At 39.9% G+C, this 20600-nt stretch overlaps 1 protein-coding gene and 1 long non-coding RNA gene across 4 annotated transcripts in view; one reads left to right on the top strand and one right to left on the bottom strand.

The window, feature by feature from the left end:
* Window positions 1–18629, top strand: part of homer1b (homer scaffold protein 1b) — a 28371-nt gene extending 9742 nt beyond the window's left edge. For all 3 annotated transcript variants that reach the window (XM_088418310.1, XM_088418301.1, XM_088418292.1), the window contains 7 exons: window positions 2357–2488; window positions 5191–5283; window positions 10143–10291; window positions 16097–16253; window positions 16468–16578; window positions 16649–16729; window positions 16811–18629. In XM_088418310.1, the coding sequence (XP_088274436.1) occupies window positions 2357–2488; window positions 5191–5283; window positions 10143–10291; window positions 16097–16253; window positions 16468–16578; window positions 16649–16729; window positions 16811–17002 (915 nt within the window). In that variant the 3' untranslated portion in view covers window positions 17003–18629. The remainder of the gene's footprint in view (window positions 1–2356; window positions 2489–5190; window positions 5284–10142; window positions 10292–16096; window positions 16254–16467; window positions 16579–16648; window positions 16730–16810) is intronic.
* On the bottom strand, window positions 13182–14416 carry LOC148429775 (uncharacterized). Its single transcript, XR_015866002.1, has 2 exons — window positions 14111–14416; window positions 13182–13975 (listed from the first exon to the last, which is right to left on the bottom strand). It is a non-coding gene; the product is annotated as an uncharacterized LOC148429775 (long non-coding RNA).
* Window positions 18630–20600: the final 1971 nt, after the last annotated feature.

Below are 20600 nucleotides of genomic sequence, written 5' to 3'. Positions count from 1 at the left end.
GGCAAAAAGAATCTATTAAATGTTGTCCAATCCTTGAGGCAAAAGTATTGGTATTGGAATCGAACATGACAACTTAGTATCAAGCCAGCCCTACATTTCAGGCCTTAATTGGAATGAAAATTTCTTCAATCTGTCTTTCAAAATTCTTCATCTTTACAGATTTTAAAGTTTTTGTTAGAACTTAAGCTAGTATCTCTGGCTACCTTGTGGCAATCTCTTATGAACTTGAACAAAAACCTGGAGGAGATCAAAGGAACCAGTGCCTTCCGCGGACACTCCCCAGCATTCGCTCTTCAGTGGGATAGGGGCTTTAAGAACAGTTGCCATGTATTGGAGCAACTTTGGACAACATGGAACAGTAGGGAACATTGTGAAGTCGGTTTTAAATTTGATTTCAAATAGAATGAATGATAAAGTCTTGAATTTAACTTTCTTTAACACGTGAGACTCCTGTTAATTCCTTTGATGTCTCCAGGCTTTTCACGCCACTGCCAGAGGTGTTGGCCACCATCAAGCTCTTGAGGGTTCCGGGTCTCCTCACACACCGTGTCGCTGCATTGCTTGCGAATCTAAATACCAAAACTGACAAATGCACACATATTTGCGTGGATCATGTTGCGATAGCGCTGACTGATGTGAATAAGAAAAGCCATGATAAATATGTGTTGATGATGGGAATGTAGCTTCATCCTGTCCAGCAGCTCAAATCACAATGACCCGAACAAATGAATTGATTATGCAACTGACATGCAAGCTGAACATAGCCCTTCCCAAATTCTTATTGATGTCAGTTAATCAGAATGTTCCACAACAGCACCACCCATTGATCAGCTGTTAATTAGGTCTGCTTTAGAGCTGTAGGATTACAGTATGGAAGACTTAAATGATTTTTTCTCCCCTTTCCCTACTCATCGCTGTCAACAATTCTCATTAAATGACCAAAGTCCACTGTGTAAAGTCTCTAAATAATTCATGGCCTTTCAAGACTGTCTCCAGCTCTCAGCTATGTCTGGAGATATTTATGAGAAATGACTTTCTGCAGCTTGATTCTGTTATCGCAAAAGTTAACCCATTCGATGCCAAAGGCAACGTCCCAGGTACTTACACTATCTATCTATCTATCTATCTATCCATCCATCCATCCATCCATCCATATATATATATATATATATATATATATATATATATATATATATATATATATATATATATATATATATATGTTTTTTTTTCCTTCTGTTCCACGGTAGACTTGTACAGAATCATCATATTACTTCAGTCTGCTTTGCAAGACGATAACAAAAGGACAGGCAAAGTGTCTTTTTTTTTAATTAGTTTTGATTAGTAAGGAACATGCCCTTTTCCACAAAAACAGCAAGTGGAAGACGGCAAGTATTTGAAGCAAGCTATGAATTGTATGGTGTTTATTGTATGAAATAGGAATAAACAAACAAAAATAAAGTGCATCATGAAAAATGGTAGAAGAAGATACATTGTCATTTCACAGGGAATTGCAGTACCATTATATTATGTAAAGAAACTATCACACAAATGAAATAGATTGGTATTTCCTAGTACTTTTATGACAAATAACATTCAATAAACTTTTTCATATGAGCAGCTAAATTGAGAGTATGGGCAAAGCATGAAAGGTGTTGCTAATTTGTGTACCTGCGAGTGATATTGTTAAAATCATCAGTCACATTCACTACATCCGTGACGGTCGAATTCCATTCGTTTGCAATGGAGTGAAACGTCGCATTCATATTTGTGGCGATTTATCTTTCAGTCTCTTTGTAAAGCAAAATGCTACAGCGTTCTTTGACACCGCTGTCTGCAACATTTTGCATCACACTCGTAAATCTTTGTTTTCAGCAAAGACGCGATGGTTGAATTTCCTACATGTGACTCCTGTCGTGCAAACTGGACTTTTCGGAATATAACAGCTATTGACATTTATCAGGACAGTTTCACTGTTTTTTTTAAATATTTATCTTTACCTTCATATCTTCATTTATTCATTAAATTTTTGAATATACTATTTATCACAGCCAAACGGCTGTTTAGGGTAGCCATACGTTTTCCTGTAATTCCTAACCACAGTAGTGAAAATATGTACTTTTGAAATTAGCACCCCTATGGCATTGCCTTTGTCTTTTTAAAGGCCAAATTTACAATATTGCTCTTGGATTGACTTATATTGTGCAGGTGTTTCTAATGAAATGAGTCGTCATCTGTGGTGGAAAGAATGGCTTTCTCTGCTTCTCCATCTGACCCACATGTGCACACGCATGCATTAAACACACCGTAGTAAGTTAATTTAAAATGTATGAAGTGGGTTTCCTCTGTGCTGCAGGCAATAATTAACAGCACCATCAGTCCCAACATGACGTTCACAAAGACCTCCCAGAAGTTTGGCCAGTGGGCGGACAGTCGAGCTAACACTGTCTACGGCCTTGGATTCTCCACTGAACATCATCTATCCAAGGTAGCACCCCCCAAACATACACATCCTCTTTCTCTCACACACCCACAAACATACACTGGATTTTCCATAGATATTTCATTCTAGTTGCCATAGCTTTTCTTTATGAACCTGCTTGTCACTTTATATTAATGAGGAGTTTTCTTCACGGAAGTTGCGCATTGTATCTGATCTGATGTGTGTGAATTGTGTAGGTGGGAGTTTCTCTCCTTTGCAGTGTGCCTAAGCTCTGACACACACACGCACACACGCATTCGTACCATAAGCAACCTCAACAGCATGGCCTCAGCCTTTGTGGCAGGCAAGCTAAGCAAAGATAAACGTGCTTTTAACCAAAGCCGCTACGGTGGACACGCACATCTCACACACATTTCACATTATATGTTGGATTTTAATATGAGGTACTATGGTGGTCTCTTAATAATACCCATAAATTCCTTTACCTTCATGTAAGTTATTTATAACCTATGGTTCTCTGGTAGATGTGTAAGCATGATTTTATACACGCTGATGTGATTTGGTCAGCTGCCAGGCCCTCAATTTTAATGTAAGGTAGACATTTACTGCAGATAGTATTTATGTTTGGCTTTCTTCCTCTGTAAAGCAGTAATTGATAATACTCCCTGTATCTGACAAGTGCGTTATTTTCAAATACAATGAGTGTGTCACGTGACGAACCATTAAGCTAGAAAAGCAGCCCGATCTCAATATAATACAAAATAAAGTGCTTTACAATAGCAGTAAATGACCATTTTTATGTGCATGGTGCTGCTATTAGTGATCAGCCTTCATGGATGGATTACCACAAACACTAATCATAGGTTTTGACACGTTACTTTGACCATGCTCACTTTATTGATAAAATTAAAAAAAAACTTTGCTGTATTTCCAACTCATGAGTTCAATCCAAAAAAATAGAACACTTGAAATAGAGATCATATGTTAGGGTTAAAATGTCACCATTATCTACCATCTATTCACTATGAGCGACCTGAAAAAACATCAATGCAAACCCTACAAAGGATTGCCATCGACATCAATTGACGTCAACCATGTTTATTTTCATGGCAATTGGAAAAGGTTTTAGAGAAAAAAAATGAAGCTGTTGTCTATCGAATGCTTGAAATTGGTTGGCAGGATTTTTTTAATGGCTGGCATTCAAAGAGGTAACTGTACAATGTTTTTATAGTCAGACAATATTTTTCTTAGTTAAGCAGCAAAATCTCTGCATATTTAATTGACAGCAGGAGTCAGGTAACCAGTTTTCTCAGTTTTGGTCATATGACATTGGCAAATTTAGCCGTGATTGGTCATTACCTGAGCCCCGTGGTTCTGTGATATCACTGATGGTTGACAACAAGTGACAAAATGGCTACCCCCTGAGATGGATAAAAATAGATTGATTATGCTGCTTAATTCATGATCCGCAAACAATCAGAGATCCGCAATTGGTCTAGTGGAGCTGCATTGAACATATTCTAAAGAAATATTTGGTGTTAACCTGACCTATCTGCCATGCAAAAAGAAGTTAATCACTGTGCCGATTAAGACAAAAAGCTGAACAGCCTCAACTTTATGAGCTAAATTCTAATTTATCGGATACATTTTGTCACCTGTTGCACCACTTGCGCATCTCAAGATTCCTGCTTGACCCGTTAGGCTAGAGCAGTGCTTTTCATTTATAACTGCATATGAATGTAAAATGTGCTTTATTTTGCTCCTCTAAAACCCACGGTATATGGAGTGGAAACCTAATTTATGCCGTTTGCTGCTAAATGTTCAAATGAATGCTGTGAAAAGATAATAGAGGTGGACTCGAGCCGTTCCACTCTTCATACATCCGCTATGTCACATCGTTTGCCAATGACTATTGCATTTGCTTTAATGAGACCAGAACTATCCTGTTGCACCAAAGTGGAATGCTATTGAGTTACTGGCTGCCTCTTTACGGATGGCAGCTTTGAGACCTCCTCCAGCAGAAGTATCAGTTACGATTTTAAACCAGAGAATCCTCCACCCGACTTTTAGAGTTGAACTTTTGAAATATCCGCTTTAACGTTGCACGCCACAGTGGCTAATATTTATACGGCAAGGTAATTTTGTCAGCTGAGCACCACACAGGTTTTTTGGATTTGTCAGCCTTCAACTAAATTGGGCCTGTAGATCAAGTTGTGATGATAGGAAAAGTAAACGAGAATGCAACATGAAATGCCACTCCAAAAGTATACTGTATTGCCTACTGTATGTCTGAAATGCTTCTTTCATTCATTATCAGAGAGAAATCGAGCCAAGGTGTCCTGTCTCCAAACGTTAACAAAATTGAAAATGACCCTGGATATTCATCCCTAGTTTTTCTTCGGCCCATACTACAACCGTTTATAAAGCTACATGGAAACATAACCTCCGTGATAACAATGTCAACCTGCTTTCTGTTGTGTTTGTGTGTGTCATATGACAGAAAGGCTGTCAGCAGTTGACCTTGTTATCTCATGTTTCGGAGGACGTGTTAAAAGCAAGGGCTTTCTTTGTAAATTGAATTGCACAAGATTATTGCCAACAACAGCTTCTACCTATCTTAGCCCAGACTTTATGACCTACTGTATTTCGCACTGATCCCTTCCTTACTTTACTGCATTTGTGTGCATGCCATCATTTGTTTTGTCTAAATTTGACTGTACTTTTTCTCGGGATGTGTGCATGTCCAGTTTGCAGAGAAGTTTGCGGAATATAAAGAAGCAGCACGGCTTGCTAAGGAGAAAAGTCAAGAGAAGATGGAAATGGCCACTTCGCCCTCTCAGGTATGTTCTGTCAGCACACACTCAAAAGAACCACAAAACATCTCTAACGCATGAGTTATGAACGAATTATTTTACATACTGTTTATTGCTCATTACTACAGTATTGACATATTTACATTTACATGTATACGCTAGCAATTTTGTGGGATTCAAACCCCATTTTCAGTTGAAGAGAAAATTATGAGAGGTATTAGTGGTAGTTAAACAATAGGTTTATGGCCTTTTTTTTTCAAGGGTGATCCTTGTAAGAGGTACATGTTTACCTAATTTAGCAACATCAGATGGACAAAATATCAGAAACACATTTCACAATATGCGGGGTAATTTCATAATGATATTTCACCTGTCTCTGATCTTTGACATTATGAATTTATTTGTAAATGAACACTATTGGACGCAACTTTTGAATTGGATCTCATCATCAGATTCCCAAAAGAGTATACCAATACCAAGATGTTGTTGAGTGTTAACATGAAGTGCTTTATTTTCATAGTCTGCACATCTGCAGCGTGGCACAAACACTGGCGCAGCTGGAATTTTATCTGTGCGCAGCTTGCTGAGTGTGTTTGCCAATTTGGCAAACTGTAGTCTGAGAATCTTTAGCATCATCTCCCCCAAATTGTTTCAGATCATACAAGGATCTTTAGGGTAAATCCATTCATACCTCACTTGAGGGAGAAAGGATAACCTAAGAGGACAACCTTATAAAATATGAATTAGTTGTGTGTTTGATGTCCTTGGTTAGTGTTAAGTTGTTTAAGTATTTCCTATGCAAGCGTCACTAGAAAGAGATCCTGTAGTTTCTTCTGAACTGTGGTTTCTTCTGCAGTTTCAAGCATCGTTACCTCAATTTAACTATTTAACCAAAACTCTATACAGTATTTTAATATGGATTACTTCATAATATCAATCACATTTCTCCGGTCCAAAAAGTATCGAGTGACATTAACACAAATTATGATGTGTGAAGCACCCAAACAGTGAAAGGTTTAATCGTGAAAGTTAAAAAGAAAATAAATCACACAACTCATGAATATGCACAGTATGCTAATTAAATGTCATTTTTATACGTTTAAACCTAGGTAATGATTTCGCCTCTTTTTCATTCATCGCGTACATCAACAAACAATTAGCACTCCGAGTTAAATGGTTACCAGACCATGTGTAGCTAGGCAACCAGTCTGTGGCTTAAGGAGCACTAACCAACAATTTGAACTGCAAGAATGTCTGATCACAGCGTCTTAGACGCTGCATCTCCTGGATTTGTAAAATGAGTTTATTTTGCATGTACATTGGGCTACAGAGTTGCACCTGTGACGTCCACCGTCTTTAAGAGTTCAGGTGCGGTATTTGTTCGTTCTGGTTTCCTTTACTCTCTTTGCCAATTTTGTTCTTGTGACAGCACGTGTTAATCATCAGTTTGGCATAACAGTTAGGAAAGGCTAAAACGGCAGTTGTCTTCAAAGGGCAATGTGTTAATTTAGCAATATTTAGTGGTGAACTAAGAGAATGCAATGATTTTGAAACGCTCGCTATGTTGTCTCAGAGAGACCACACGTCCCGAGCCTACCGCTAGATATGTGCAAATATTTCTTCTCCAGCACGTACCTGTGGCGGAAAGATGGCGACGAAACACGTCAGCCTCTCTTAGTCACTTTGCCACATGTGTAATTTGAATACGAACTTCTAAAAAAAAATACAAAAAAAAAAAAGAAACTACCACGTTTATGTGATGGAACAAATGTTTGTGCATTTTAATTAAATTTATTGGGGTTTTGTGCTGTTGTTGTTGGTTTTATTGCCTACCTTATTATTTGCTTGATTATGGAATGTAGTCTGCTCGGGGAAGTGAACGCAATAAGAATTTCATTGTGTGGTATTACTATGCATATGACAATAAAAACTCTTGAATCTTGAATCATTTAAAATGAAGGATTTTTTTTGTTCACATCTGGATAAATCTTACACGTCCTAAGATTTTACTGGGCCTTACGAACCTCAGACCATGCCTAACATGCCCATGACAGGCAGCCGAGTCAATGCGGCGTACTTACTTTGACAAACGTGAGCAGCAGGCATCAAGCCATCTGAATTACTGTATTACACTGTTTCAATCACAGCAGAAAGTGGCCCATATATTGGCAGGGGGGGAGGGAAGCATGAACGATTGAAGGTGGAGTGGCTTCTCTCCAAGTGCCATGTTGAGACTTCAGTCCATGACTGTGCACTGCATTTATAAGAAATGGAAGGAGCTGCTTTGATTGGCCATGATTAAAGTCAGCTGTGACCACTCCCATAATGGCGCAGCCCTCCTCCTGGTTCAGCCGTAAGAATGGAACAGAAGAGATGAACGCCTCCTCTTCCTTCTAATGAAGTGCGTTGCGTCCATTTTGATGTTACTGGTCTATTAGAGTGCTTCCCTAACACTGTTGTCCCCTGGGAGTGTTTAGCTCTTAACGCAGTATAATGGGCAACTTTATATTCATGTACTGAACTAAACAAAGCTCTACCGGATGACAAGCTGCCTGCATGTGATGCTTTTCTATGGGATATTACATAATAGAAGTTTGTGGGAGGACATGAGTGTGCTTCGTAGGAGGAACATGTACTGTAGTTTAAATGTTGTTAAGAGGCCCTAATTGCGGAAGCTCGAGACCGACAATCATTGCACCACCGTCAAATTCCAGCGCTGAAAGTAAAGCGATCTCGCTCCGTGAAAAATTTGGATTTTTGTGAGAAAGCCTCGATGCAAAGACTTACTCCTTGATAAAAAAACAAAAAACAAAAGAGGAAAAGAGGAGGGGAAAAATAAAGCCGAGTCTGACATGCTTCTCCCATTAAACCTAATCCCAACAGGACTTTGCCACTTTGAATAGGAAGCGAAAGAGTAACATTAGACATAATCTGTCTCTTATCTGCGACTTCCTTCTTGTCCATTAGGAATGCACAAGCGAGGCCATTGTGTTAGTGCACTGCGCACCCAGCCGTAAGTCCTAATAGCTTTGTTTCATGTATGTGGAACATTTAAATGATTTGTCTCCGCTTGTATGGGACATAAAGATAAGCTGCACTCGTCCAATTTTTCCAGCGTTATAGTGAGCTATTTAACAACCTATCAGCATGTGCAAGTGCTCATAAAGAGTTCATCAGTGTTCGAGGCAGCCGAGCAAGCACACGCAAACACACCTCCATCATTTCCCCAGTGAACTATTTATGTACAGTACGTATATGGGAAAGATGATTCATTTATGAGGTTCTCTCCATTTTTTTGCCTTCTCCTATAATAAAAGACCCCGGAGATTGAGTTTGTTGTTCTAGATTGTTCTGTTGTTGCACAAATCCTTGATGAAATGTAACCATGAATTGTGTATGCGCTCCCTTTCAAAAAGGACTGCTGCACTGAGTCCAACAGTGAGACTTCAAATATTTGGGTAAAACTTCAAAAGAAGAATATGAGGCAAAAGATGTGAAGTTCAACTTTTGTTTTCAGGTACTAATAACACAATTTAGAAGATTTCACTTAATTTGAACCATACCCTTTTTCAGCTTACCAAAAGTATGGGAACGTAAGAAACAAGTGGGTGTTCTTTACCAAGGACTATTTTGTTTAGTGTTTAAAAATTAAACTGAGCTGAATAGCAGCGCACAGTTCCAGATTTGATCTTTTTTTTAGGAAGATGAAATTAGAACCTGGCTGTGAAATCGAAATGATAGCCAGAGTGGAAAAAAAAGTGAAAATAAAAGGTGAAAACTATCGGAAATCACGCCAACTTTTTAGGTTAACACTATTAAACCCGAATGGCTTTAACGTTTTGTGATTTTTTATTTTATTTAGTGTGTTCAGTTTCTATGGTATGTGCGAGAAATGTTTTCATTTTGGTTTTATTCTAGTACAAAAAATTACAGTATTAGAAAAGTACATTATTTTTGGTTCACAATTTTCACAAGTGTCTCAATAATCCAGCAGAGAAACACTTTTATGATTATACCCTAAAGATCACAGCTCCAAATGTACCGTATTTTCCGCACTATAAGGCGCACCTAAAAGCCTTATTTTTAAAAAACAAAAAAAGCTGATGGTGCGCCTTATAATCAGTTGCGCCTTATATATCGATCAATATTGAGATTGGGATCCTTAGATGGGGAATGAATGAATGTTTCTTTTGTGTATTTACAGTTGAACAAGGTTGGTCAAATTGACATTGAGTTGATGCTATTGAGAGTTTAGAGTTATTATTTGAGTTATTATTGTTCTTACTCTGAGTATTACTTTATTGTGATTGAAAACGTTTTAAAATATGTCATTAATTGAGGGTGCACCTTATAATCCGGTGCGCCTTCTAGTACGGAAAATACGGTAGTTATTGAAATAATTAAAGGAAAAAATATTCTTATTTTTACTGCTGAAAATGACTACTTAAATTAAGTACACCCTAGTGTTTGGGCCTTTTTGAGGGGATGGTCCTGTCTTGAGCAAAGATGAATCAGCTCAACCCGCCCACTCTTCTGAGTAACCAATGCTGAGGATAGCTTTTGTTACCATGACGACCGCGGGAGGAGCGCGGTGGTTGAACGAGGCAAGAAGCTTCTACTTAACAATGCAAAGCTGATCGTAGTCTTTTCAAATGAGGAAGCAGCACTTTTTCACATATTATTTGTCATTTAGTGCGCTGACGACCCCTGCCCCCAACACGCACCACCCTCTACCTCCAAGCATAACTTGAAACTTTAAGCAGATCTTTTTCCGCCCTTGCTTCTGAACGAAGGGTAGAGAAAAGTCCAATTTGCGTTCCTCCGATACCAACTTGCAGAGTGACGAAAAAATGCCTGAAGCTATGAACTTTGTTTTTTGCCCGAAGGAGTCTCCAGCTGGGGAGCTCTCGTCACCATTGACCCCTGTGACTCCGCCCATGGAAAGCATCAACGGCACAGACGAAATCTGTGATACCACCCCCAACTCGGACTCCAGACCGGAATCGTCACAAAACGCGCTGGCTTTTGCTCATAGGTACGTCGCCCACGCTGGCGTCCGCCGCGTTGCACCGGACACAGGCACCCGACTTCCTGTCTTGTCACTTTAAAGCGCAACATGTGCACTCTGTTTTTTTTTGTTGTTGTAGTTGTTTGTTGGGATTTTTTTGCAACTAGGAGCCAACAAATGTTTTTTTGGTGCCATGTCAGCATGGTGTTGGTACTCTCCTCCTATTCATCACTCCTTTCTCATGTCTTTCCCCTCTAGGGAGCAGTTTAAGACATGTCGGGTCTGCTCCTTCTGATAGGGCCGTCATTACAAGGCTGACTACTGCTGTACACAATACAATAAATATTCAAGTTGAAAAAAAATCAGGATAGAATCTTTTAAATATGCATGCTCTAACTTGGTGATAATTTTGGTGCAATGATTTAACTTGTCAATGCTGGATCAATGCAACTCGAAAGTGGTTCTCAGGAATCTTTTTTTTTTTTTGGTCAAACTTAAACATGTTTGTTTGATAAACTTGTATTCCATAGTATGTTAGCCAACTTCAATGCAATATTTTTACATACAATTGCAATCTAATGATGTGTGTATTTGACAGTGCATGCTACTATAGTGATGTTCCTCTTAGCAGCAGAATATGTTCATTGTGAAAATACTTATCTGAGCCATATGCACTTTGTCAGGTTGGATCTCAAATATTTGATTGCGATACAATCACGAGTTTTGTGTCAAAAATGACTTGTTTATAAGACTTACACAACATAATTTGTGAAGTGGGTGGTGGAAATAGATGGACTGAACAAAGGGTGTCCAGAGTCTCTCTCTCTCTCTCGCTCGCTCTCTCTCTCCCTCTCTCTCTCTCTCTCTCTCTCTCTCGCTCTCTCTCTCTCTCTCTCACACACACCCCAAAATGAAAATAAATTCAAGCTCCTAAAATTGAGCTGTCCTGAGGAATGTATCATTTGCTGTCCTGTAATCTTGTATCAATCATTCCAATTTCTTCAGTTGTCTGAATTAAAGACATCTTATTGTGTAATGCATTATCATTCATTAGTTTTCAAATGGAAGTGCATGTTGGAGGTCTTCCGTGGGGATTTAATCATATATTTCCAATTGGGTTAAAATCTTAAGCATGGAGGCTTCAGAATTCCCAGTGTTCCATCATGAATTCTTTATGGCTCTAGAGAAACTGTGTGCAGTGTGTGAGGGTGGCTTGTAGTGAGGCATGTGTGTATGTGTGCATGTGTGTGCGTGTGTCTGTTAATGCTGTGTGCGTGGGAGCCAGGCTCCTCTGTGGAACTTGCCATTGCAAGCATGGACATAACAAGCAAACCTCTGTCTGTTCATTTTAGAGTCATATGCAAAGAGGATAACTGCGATATTCGACATTGATCTAAAACTCAGGATTCACCCACGTAACGCTGATTTTATTTCGTGCAATTCTCCTGTAGGTGAAAGGTGATTTTATAGTCTGCAAGCAATGTCCCAAATTTTTAACGTAATTCCAATAGATTTAGGTTTTAGATTAAATATTCGTTGCTCGACCACCACTTCCAAGTGTTTTTTACTACTCTATTAATGTGTGATGTGTTTTGTAATCCACTTTAAAAATTGTATTCACTCAAGTTATGATTGATTCAAAATGGTCAAACATTTTTCATTTATTTTGATGGAAAGAAGACATGTATGTTTAATGTTGAAAGTATAACAAATGTTATGCACAGTTAAAACAAAAATAAATAGCAAGTGTTTTAAAAGCTATTGATGACTATTTACATAATTCAGAGCACTGGGTTCAATTTTAAAATGCAGGGGCCGGTTCTGTCCCGCAACATCAAATCATATTGCCTGCAAAGGCAAATCCTATGCGTCTTCATGTTTCTTCCAAATTGTCTTTTAACAACATTGAGATATGTGATAATGCTAGCATCTTTTGTTACCAGTCCCTTCTTTAAAATAAACTGAAAAATAGTTGAACAAACAATTGTTGACTGGTTTCTGATTTCAAAACTAATATATGGCGATCCAACATTTAAGTGGGTTCACATTAGTAGCGGCCATCAGAGGGCCACCTTAACTACACTCTAAAAACAGTTGGGTTAGATTAAAAAAAAAAAAAAAAAACCTAATCATGGGTCACAAAAGGACCGACCCAATGATTGGGTCAATTTGACCCAACTTTCGGGGTTGTTTTACACAAAATAACCCCCCAAATGGGTCCTTTTGGACAAGTAAGTTTATCCTCATAAGGGTCATAGGCTTGCTGGTGCCGATTCCACCTGACTTCGGGCAGTAGGCAGGGGACCCAGAAAGTTTTGTCAAATTGACCCAAATATTGGGCCAGCCCTTTTTCGACCCATAATTGTCTTTTAATTTAACCCAGTATGGGTTAGGCATTACCATGTGGCCCACAACAAAAACAAGGTTGACACCCTTAACCTTGAGCATTCCATTAACCTGGGCAATTCTAAGACTAGTTTAAGTGATGACTCTAAAATCTTTGTAAGTTTGAATGTGAGTATGCATGGTTGTTTGTCTATATGTGCTCTGCAATTGGCTGGTGGCTAGTTTGGGATATACTTTGCCTTTCAAGTTAGCTGGGATGACCACTAGCTCACTTGCCACCTGAGCATTAGCATTACAGAAATTTATTGGAAGGATTTTGTATTGAGAAAAGGTTTCAATATGTAAGGAGTTTTTAAATATTTTGGAATATTTATTTTATTAATACCCAATAAGGCCAGCTTGGTAGAAGACTAGTTTGCACGTCCGCCTCACAGTTCAGGGTCCCGAGTTCAGGGTTAGTAACAGGTTACAGAGAAGTAAAAGGACACACACACACACACACACACACACACACACACACACACACACACACACTCACTAAGGAAATAACTGTAAAACAACACAATAAAGATTATACTGTAAGAACATTTTATTTCTACATGGTTTGTTATCAAATCATTGCTTTGTATTAAATATAATATACATAGAAATGTTGCTGCTAATTTAGATTCACCATTGCCTATCGTTAAACTGCTATCTAGCTAAAGGAGACATACTTCATATGTGGAGGGTTTTACTTTTGTACTTTTTTTCAACTTCACTGCTTAAACTGGCTCTCCTTTAGTGCTTGTGTATGCTAAACCAAGTGTGTGTCATCAGATGATGTCGGTTTTTGCAAGCGTAGGCCCTTGTGTGTGGGTGCAAGGGGCAGAGGCAGCAAGCGGAGGATGACAGACAGCTTTTATGCCGCTTGACGTGTTGGAGGGCTGCGAGGAGTTTTATTTCGTTTTTTTCGGCGGTGGTCTTGAGCGAACGGGGGCGTTGCGTATGCCAAACGTCACGGCGCCGTGAGCGCCTTCCTCCGCTGCTGCCATGGCAACTGCTTCTCGAAGGTGCTCAGTGAAGGGAAAGAAGTAACCTGACGTTGCTGCAACGTCAGGGCACGTGCCGTGCAGAAAAAGCCCTGGAATCACATGTACTGACTTGATCCTTTGAGGACACTTCTATTTATTGGGAGGAGAAACAACATCATGCTTTATACAGTGTAGCTTCGGTGAATGCAAAACATCAAGACTCAAAATTGACTATTCAAAGCATTCTAGAGTACTTCCACCCACAAAGGTGAAGTGATGGTTCACAAAAACTGTAACAGGCAAACACATCTTAACTTTTGAAACTTTTGAGCACACTTCATCAGCTGCGGCACTTTGATGATGGTTGGTTCAGACGAACAAAAATGCAATACAACAGAGTAGTAGATCAGTGCAAGTAACGTCACATACCAAATGCAAAACACGCTCAATACGTTGCTGAAGAGTTTGAAGGCAAAGGTTATCTTACCATCCAAGAGAGCCAATACCCAGCCGCCAATCGGAGTCATTGAATGACAATCACCACCATCTTTTGCCGCTTATTTCCCCATCGCTCAGCATTGCCTTCTTCGTCTGTATCCATCTTCACTTCATGATGTCTCTCCTGCTCTCCTGCTCTCCGAGCGCCTGTGTGGAGTTTATACATTGACGTGTCGTGGTGACAGCATGTGTGTGTGTGTGTGTGTGTGTGTCTGTCTGTCAGTTCATATGTGTAGGATGGCGTGTCGTCTCCCTCCTATGCGTCACACACAGACACGCTTGCACTCCAAGAGGGGGCGGCTGTTGTGTAAGAAGTGAAGGCGCCGTAGGAGTGTTGAGTGAATTACATCAGGGATTTTTTCCTTTACTGCTCACAGATTGGGTGCCATTGGAAAGAGTGGAATTCTGCATATACGCTTGTGCGTTTGTAATGACGAATGGGTAGAACGGAAAATAAACAAAGTTGTTCCGCATTCTCATGCCCGGCCTTTTCAAACACTCCATCGACCTTGTTAAATGGCTCACCGACAAACAACTCGTATTTTTTGGACTCGGGATTTTGGTTTTTCAAAGGGAGCTGTTCATTCACAAACTGTTAGCTGAAAAGAGCCATTCAAAAGATTGACCTTTATGAGGAGGGTTTTGTTTATTTTAAAATAACCATGTTTTCACCCATGAAGTAGGGTTAGGGTTAGTGATACATTGTAACACAGTTAAATATATGCAATTTATTTCCTATTAAATATGAGTTTTATGGTACCAATATTTCAAAACGAAATTGAAACAGCTTTTTTTTTTTTTTTTGCAGAGGTCGCGCCTCTTAACGTGTGCCTACCTCCCCCATCATGACGTCGTTCAATGCCAGTCGGCCACGAAACATTCATCCATCCATCATTTTGTCCGTTCATCCTCACGAGGCTTGCGGATGATGGAAACTATTCCAACAGAGGACCAAAAGATAGGCATTTACCTGACTTGAAAATGCAAAACCGTGTCTACGGATCAACAAGTTCACGCAACTTTTTTTGCAGTGTACCTTTTGAAAGGCGGGCAATACGTATGATATAAATATCAAATATATATATAGTTCCAACGAGAGCTCATTATTTTTATCAAACCACAATTGTGAATTTTAAACATTTTTTTACCTCTCACACTTGCCCCTCTCATTTACATTCATTCACTTTCTGCCCCCTGATCATACTTCTCATCTTCTCATGGATCTGGATCAGATTAGGCCTCAGACAGTCTGGGGCTCTAATCTCAGATTACAGTCGATTTATCAAATAGCTACTAGATGGCTTCCGGTTTTGGTGTCCACTGCAGTCTTTGTCAGGATGGATGGAGCAGTGAATGTTGACAGATGTGTCGGTGAATGGATGAATGCCTCGTTGTGGTGATTGCGGTTGTAGGTGGCTGTGTAAATGCATAATTGATAAGTATAAGGATGTGTGACGCAATGAATGGCTTCCTTGAATGTTAATAACGCACTTGTTGAAGGGTGAGTGGATAAATGGATGATGGCTGGCTGGTTGAATAATGGATGGTGAGTCGATTGAAGGAAGAATGCATGGATACACTTATGATGAAATGATAGATGGACAGGTGTGAAATAATAAGTGAGGGATGATTAAAGGTCTCCATAGATAAAGTTGATGTATGGATCACTGGTGGCAGGATGTACGGATGACTGATTGTTAATGGAGTGGTGGATATGTGAGATAGATAGATTGGTCTGAAGATTTGTACGTGGGTGCGTGGCGAGCTGGTTGATGAAGAGTGGATGGATTAACTGCCGACAGATGGACAATTGAAGGACAGAAAATTGTTGGATAGATAAGTGGATTGATGCATGGCTGATAGATTACACCCCCTGCAAGCTGCGACTATGCAATGTTAAATTGTAGCGCCTACTGTTCACTGTCCGGTGTATTAAAGTCAGTGTGTGATCACGGCGCATGATTGTGTCCTGCAGCCCGGCGATGACAAAACATTGGGAAGCTGAGCTGGAGGCGCTAAAGGGGAACAATGCCAAGCTAACAGCAGCTCTGCTGGAGTCCACTGCCAACGTCAAACAGTGGAAACAACAACTGGCTGCCTACCAGGAGGAGGCCGAGAGACTACACAAACGAGTAAGCGGGGGGGCCACAGGAATGCTTCATTCCATGCGTAGTGAAGTGATGCCTTCTTTTTTATCTGCCAAATACCGTTGGTGCGAAATGAAGCGCTCAACTTGAGAGGCTTGGAGAGGAAAGTAAAGCCGTCTTCTGGCGCTCAGATGAAGAGGAGCTAGTTGTGATCAATTTCATTAAGGCCGTGGACCTAAATCCTCATTTGTCCTTTTAGGTGACAGAGCTGGAATGCCAGAGCAGCCAAAGCCCGGCCATCAAATCTCAAAAGACAGAACTCAACCAAACCATAGAAGAACTAGAGGCAACCCTTAGAGACAAAGAAGAGGTGAGTTTGTGTTCAAAACGGCACTTTGTGCTTGCTCGACACCGCTTGAAACTATCTGATCCTTTTCCAGGAAATGGAGAAGCTAAAAGAAGAATTGGAAAACATGAATGACCTCATGGAGCAGAAAGACACCCTCGCTCAGAAACTTGAGGTGAGCCCTGGACCCTCTGACTTATTGATGCTCATCATGATGCGCCGGCGACAACCATGCCTCTGGCTTCTCCCTCAAAAGGAAACGGAGCTCCGCAGCCGGGTCCTGGAGCAGCAGCTGGCGGGGGCCGAGCAGCGGCTGGAGGAGACTCAGGAGGAGCAGGAGAATTTCAGGAAGAGCCTGAGAACGCTGCTGGAGCTGCTGGACGGCAAGATCTTTGAGCTGACTGAGCTCAGAGACACACTGGCTCGACTCATAGAGGAGGCCAGCTAAGAAAAGGAGCTGCCACACGTCTTCATTACAGAGCCATACAATCATTCACGCCACCTTGCTCGTGCACCAAGCTCACGATGGAGTTGAGAACCCCCGAAAAGCTGATTGCAGTCCTCCCCCTTGCACCCTAGATGAGGAGGCTCATCTTCACCTCTTTGATTGTGTGTATCATTGCTTCTTTCCATTTTTACTTTGATACAAGCCAAAAAATGGCGTTACATTTGTTTTGTTTAACCGGAATTTGTCACTGAGAATAATTATCAAATTGATGGTGTCTGAAGACGATATAATGGTAAAAGATCTTTCAATTATATAGTATTTTTATACCATAGGCACTCAAAATATTTTACACTGACTACTCATTTAGCTAAGTGAATCAGATGCAGCAGTGGGGGTGTTGTTGCTCAAGGACACTTTAACATGATCACAGTGGTTGGGAATGGAACCCATAACCTCTCAGTTGGGCAAATGGCCACGCTGTAACTGAGCCATGTCACCCCAAATGTTCCGAACATTCACCACAGCTTACTATATGCCTACACATTGTGCCCCTTCATTCTTCTTTTGTCCGACAGTTGTCAGTAAGAGCATTATTGTCAGTGACAATGTCTGATCATTCAAAACAAATACACAGACTTTTTTTTTTATGACTTGTGCTATATTCCATTTTTGGTTTAAAAGCTGAAATTGAAACTTGTTCGATATTTCCTTGCCTGCGCCAGACATCTGACAGCAAAATTAATCAGAATTTCAGTTTTGCTGTTTGGAATTTTAACTTGTTAACGTTCTAGCGTTTGATTCCAAGCATAATATCCAATTACCAAAGTAGACATCAACCCAACACTTCCAATCAAACAATTCAGTAGAATTTTATTTAAAAAATACATATATAAATTGTGTGACAAATAGCAAAATAGTCAGTCACGTTCTAATCTTTTAATGGCCGATCGAAAATGGAAAGAACAAACGATGCACCGATTTCATTGGCTGCTTGTTGAAGTGATCGGTAAGCGAACTAACTCCAAGCCACTCTGCACACGCCCACGTGCGCACTCCCACACTCCCACTTAACAACTGTGCCTCAGTGCCATCTGTTGTTTGACTGAGAGAACTACACTAAATCATACCGTCTCCCCTCCACTTGCTCCTAACAAACATCACGTGGAAAGAATTGCTGTACGGACGCTCAAAAAAAAAATGTCGCCAAAGCTGCCAAATCTCCTCCAACAGTGTCCTCACGTTGCGCCGATTCAAAGAGACTCGACTGCACAGAGAAGCAACTAAGTGTTACAGTGCCAGAGAATTAAAGGGCGACTTTCCACAAGAATACAAAGGAATATCACAGAAGCTCCCAGGTCTGGACGCGCAGTGCTGTTTCGCAACTGCATTACAATAAATTGATCAGCTACCTACAGTTCTTAAAGGTACAATGTGTAGAATTTAGAGCACGCGCACAACGGTGTGTCAGAGATCATACTTTGCAGGCCGACACCATGAGAATGAGAGATAATGAGAACCTGAGTAAAACCCAGTAAATAGGTGCTGAAGTTGGGCAGGGCGCAGACGGATGCCAATTTACACAAGTGCTGCATAGTACGGACAATATAAAGGTCTTGTTGTATCTCCATGTCTTCGCTGGAGTTTTTTCTTCCTTGTGTGTGTTTGGTGGGGGACTTTAAACGTGTAGAATAACTGTAGTTATCTTAACTCCAAACTGATCATCATGCCCCGTCGTGAATTACGTGGAGCCGAATCCACACCCCCACTCAAGTTCTTATTCTACGTCTTCTTTTATTGGCGATTGGCATACTTACCCTCTTTTTCTTTTTTTGTTGTTAATTTGAAATTGGCATACAAGCCAGAAACTCATCCGGCTGCACACAAGACGCAAACTGACATCCAAAACGTGATTATATATAAGTTCGCAAAGTTATCCTTCTTTCGTAGCTAAAAAAAAAACATGGCGGACTCATAATATAGTAATTAACAAATACTAGACCAACCATGTTTATTTATATAAACCGTTTTAATAGAACATTTTTATTTGCATGTTATCCAAATTTATAGTGGGTTTTGAAAATGAATAACTCAAGAAAATTCTACACAATGTTCCTTTAAATCCCTTTGATAGCAATGGCCTTTTATATGAAAAAACAAATATTGGGGCCTTGACCATTTTGCAGCAGATGGAGCAAGAATACCCCTCAACTATTAGAAAGGTACATGGATTCAGTTTTTCAATTCTCGTATTTTTCCTCCATAAAAATAGCATTGGTCATCGTTTAGCTTAGGTACTTGTCATTTGTCAATCGTAAAACTTTTTCCTCTTTTGTCTGATCGCAGACACCCCTGTTAAAAGTTCCCCTGCCAATTTGTATTTCTATTCAAGGTTTTCACCCGCTTGCATTGATATTTTTCAATGTGCACATTCTCCGTTATTTACTGACAAAGAATTCCCTCTTTTTTTCCAAGGCCCAAGCCTTGTCGAATATTGCTTTGGCACCACCTTGCAGCATCTCCTTGTCAAAAGAACTATGTTGAAGTGAGTTGAGGAGCTTCATGGAGTGCTTTTCTCCCATCTTGTGAGATCTACTTTAAACCTCTTTAGGCAGTGTTATATGGATATAACATACCCCACAAGTAGCAGAGAGAGACAGAGAGAGAGAAAAAAAACAATAACAAGGACAGCTCTTCCAAAGCCTGACAGATTATGTTCATATATAAAGTACAGTATGTAAAGTATTGTATGTTGACTGGTACAGCAGGTGAGGAACATTTGTTGAGCCTAGAATGCATTGTTGCTTCTATTGTACAAATCTTTAATATTATTAATATTATTTTTCTAAATATTTTGGTTTGGATGCTGAATTTTTGATCACCAAATCATTTACACTACAAGGTGCCACCGTGCTATTGTTTGATGTAATTTTGTTTCCATTTTCTCTTTGTGTTTTCACAATAACACTAAAGCTAAAGAATAATTAGGCAAGAATGAGATTTTATCGTGTTGTTAAGCAAATATCAATACTGAATTGCTTTGTACGGAGCAGTTTGGACCCAGAAGCAGACAGGACACACAAATGGAATAGTTGATAAGTCTTAAGACACAGAATTTCAACGCAACCACAGCGAGCAATGGAAACTAGACCTAGAAAGCTAGACTTGGAAAGTGGATTCAATAACTAGACTTGGAAAGAAATGAGTATGACAGCATGACAGTTTCTGAGCTTGACGTTCTGACAAACTGTTTTGTGAGAATGTTCATCTTACACACTGTCAGTAATCAATCCTATATGACGTAATTTAGCAATCTAAGGACCACAGCAACTGCATGGCGACTGATCTGTCAAGGAACAACCCAGTCACCACCAATCAAAACAGTAAATACAGGACCCTATATGACACAGGTGATAAATTCATAAAAATAACAAAGGCAACAAATGCATGACCATAGCAACTGGTATCGCTACAGTGTCTAGTTTTTTTTTTTTTTTTTTTTTTTTTACCAAGCGCCATCTGCTACATCTGGTTAGCACAGCCCCACTTGCTCTTCATATAAAATCTCTACTGCTTGATAGGAGATGGAAAACTTCCGTTG

This window comes from Hippichthys cyanospilos, chromosome 1 (genome assembly GCF_059441005.1).
Source record: "Hippichthys cyanospilos isolate Australia breed blue-spotted pipefish chromosome 1, RoL_Hcya_1.0, whole genome shotgun sequence".
NCBI classification, from domain to species: domain Eukaryota; kingdom Metazoa; phylum Chordata; class Actinopteri; order Syngnathiformes; family Syngnathidae; genus Hippichthys; species Hippichthys cyanospilos.
This window is presented reverse-complemented; position numbering and strand designations above follow the sequence as displayed.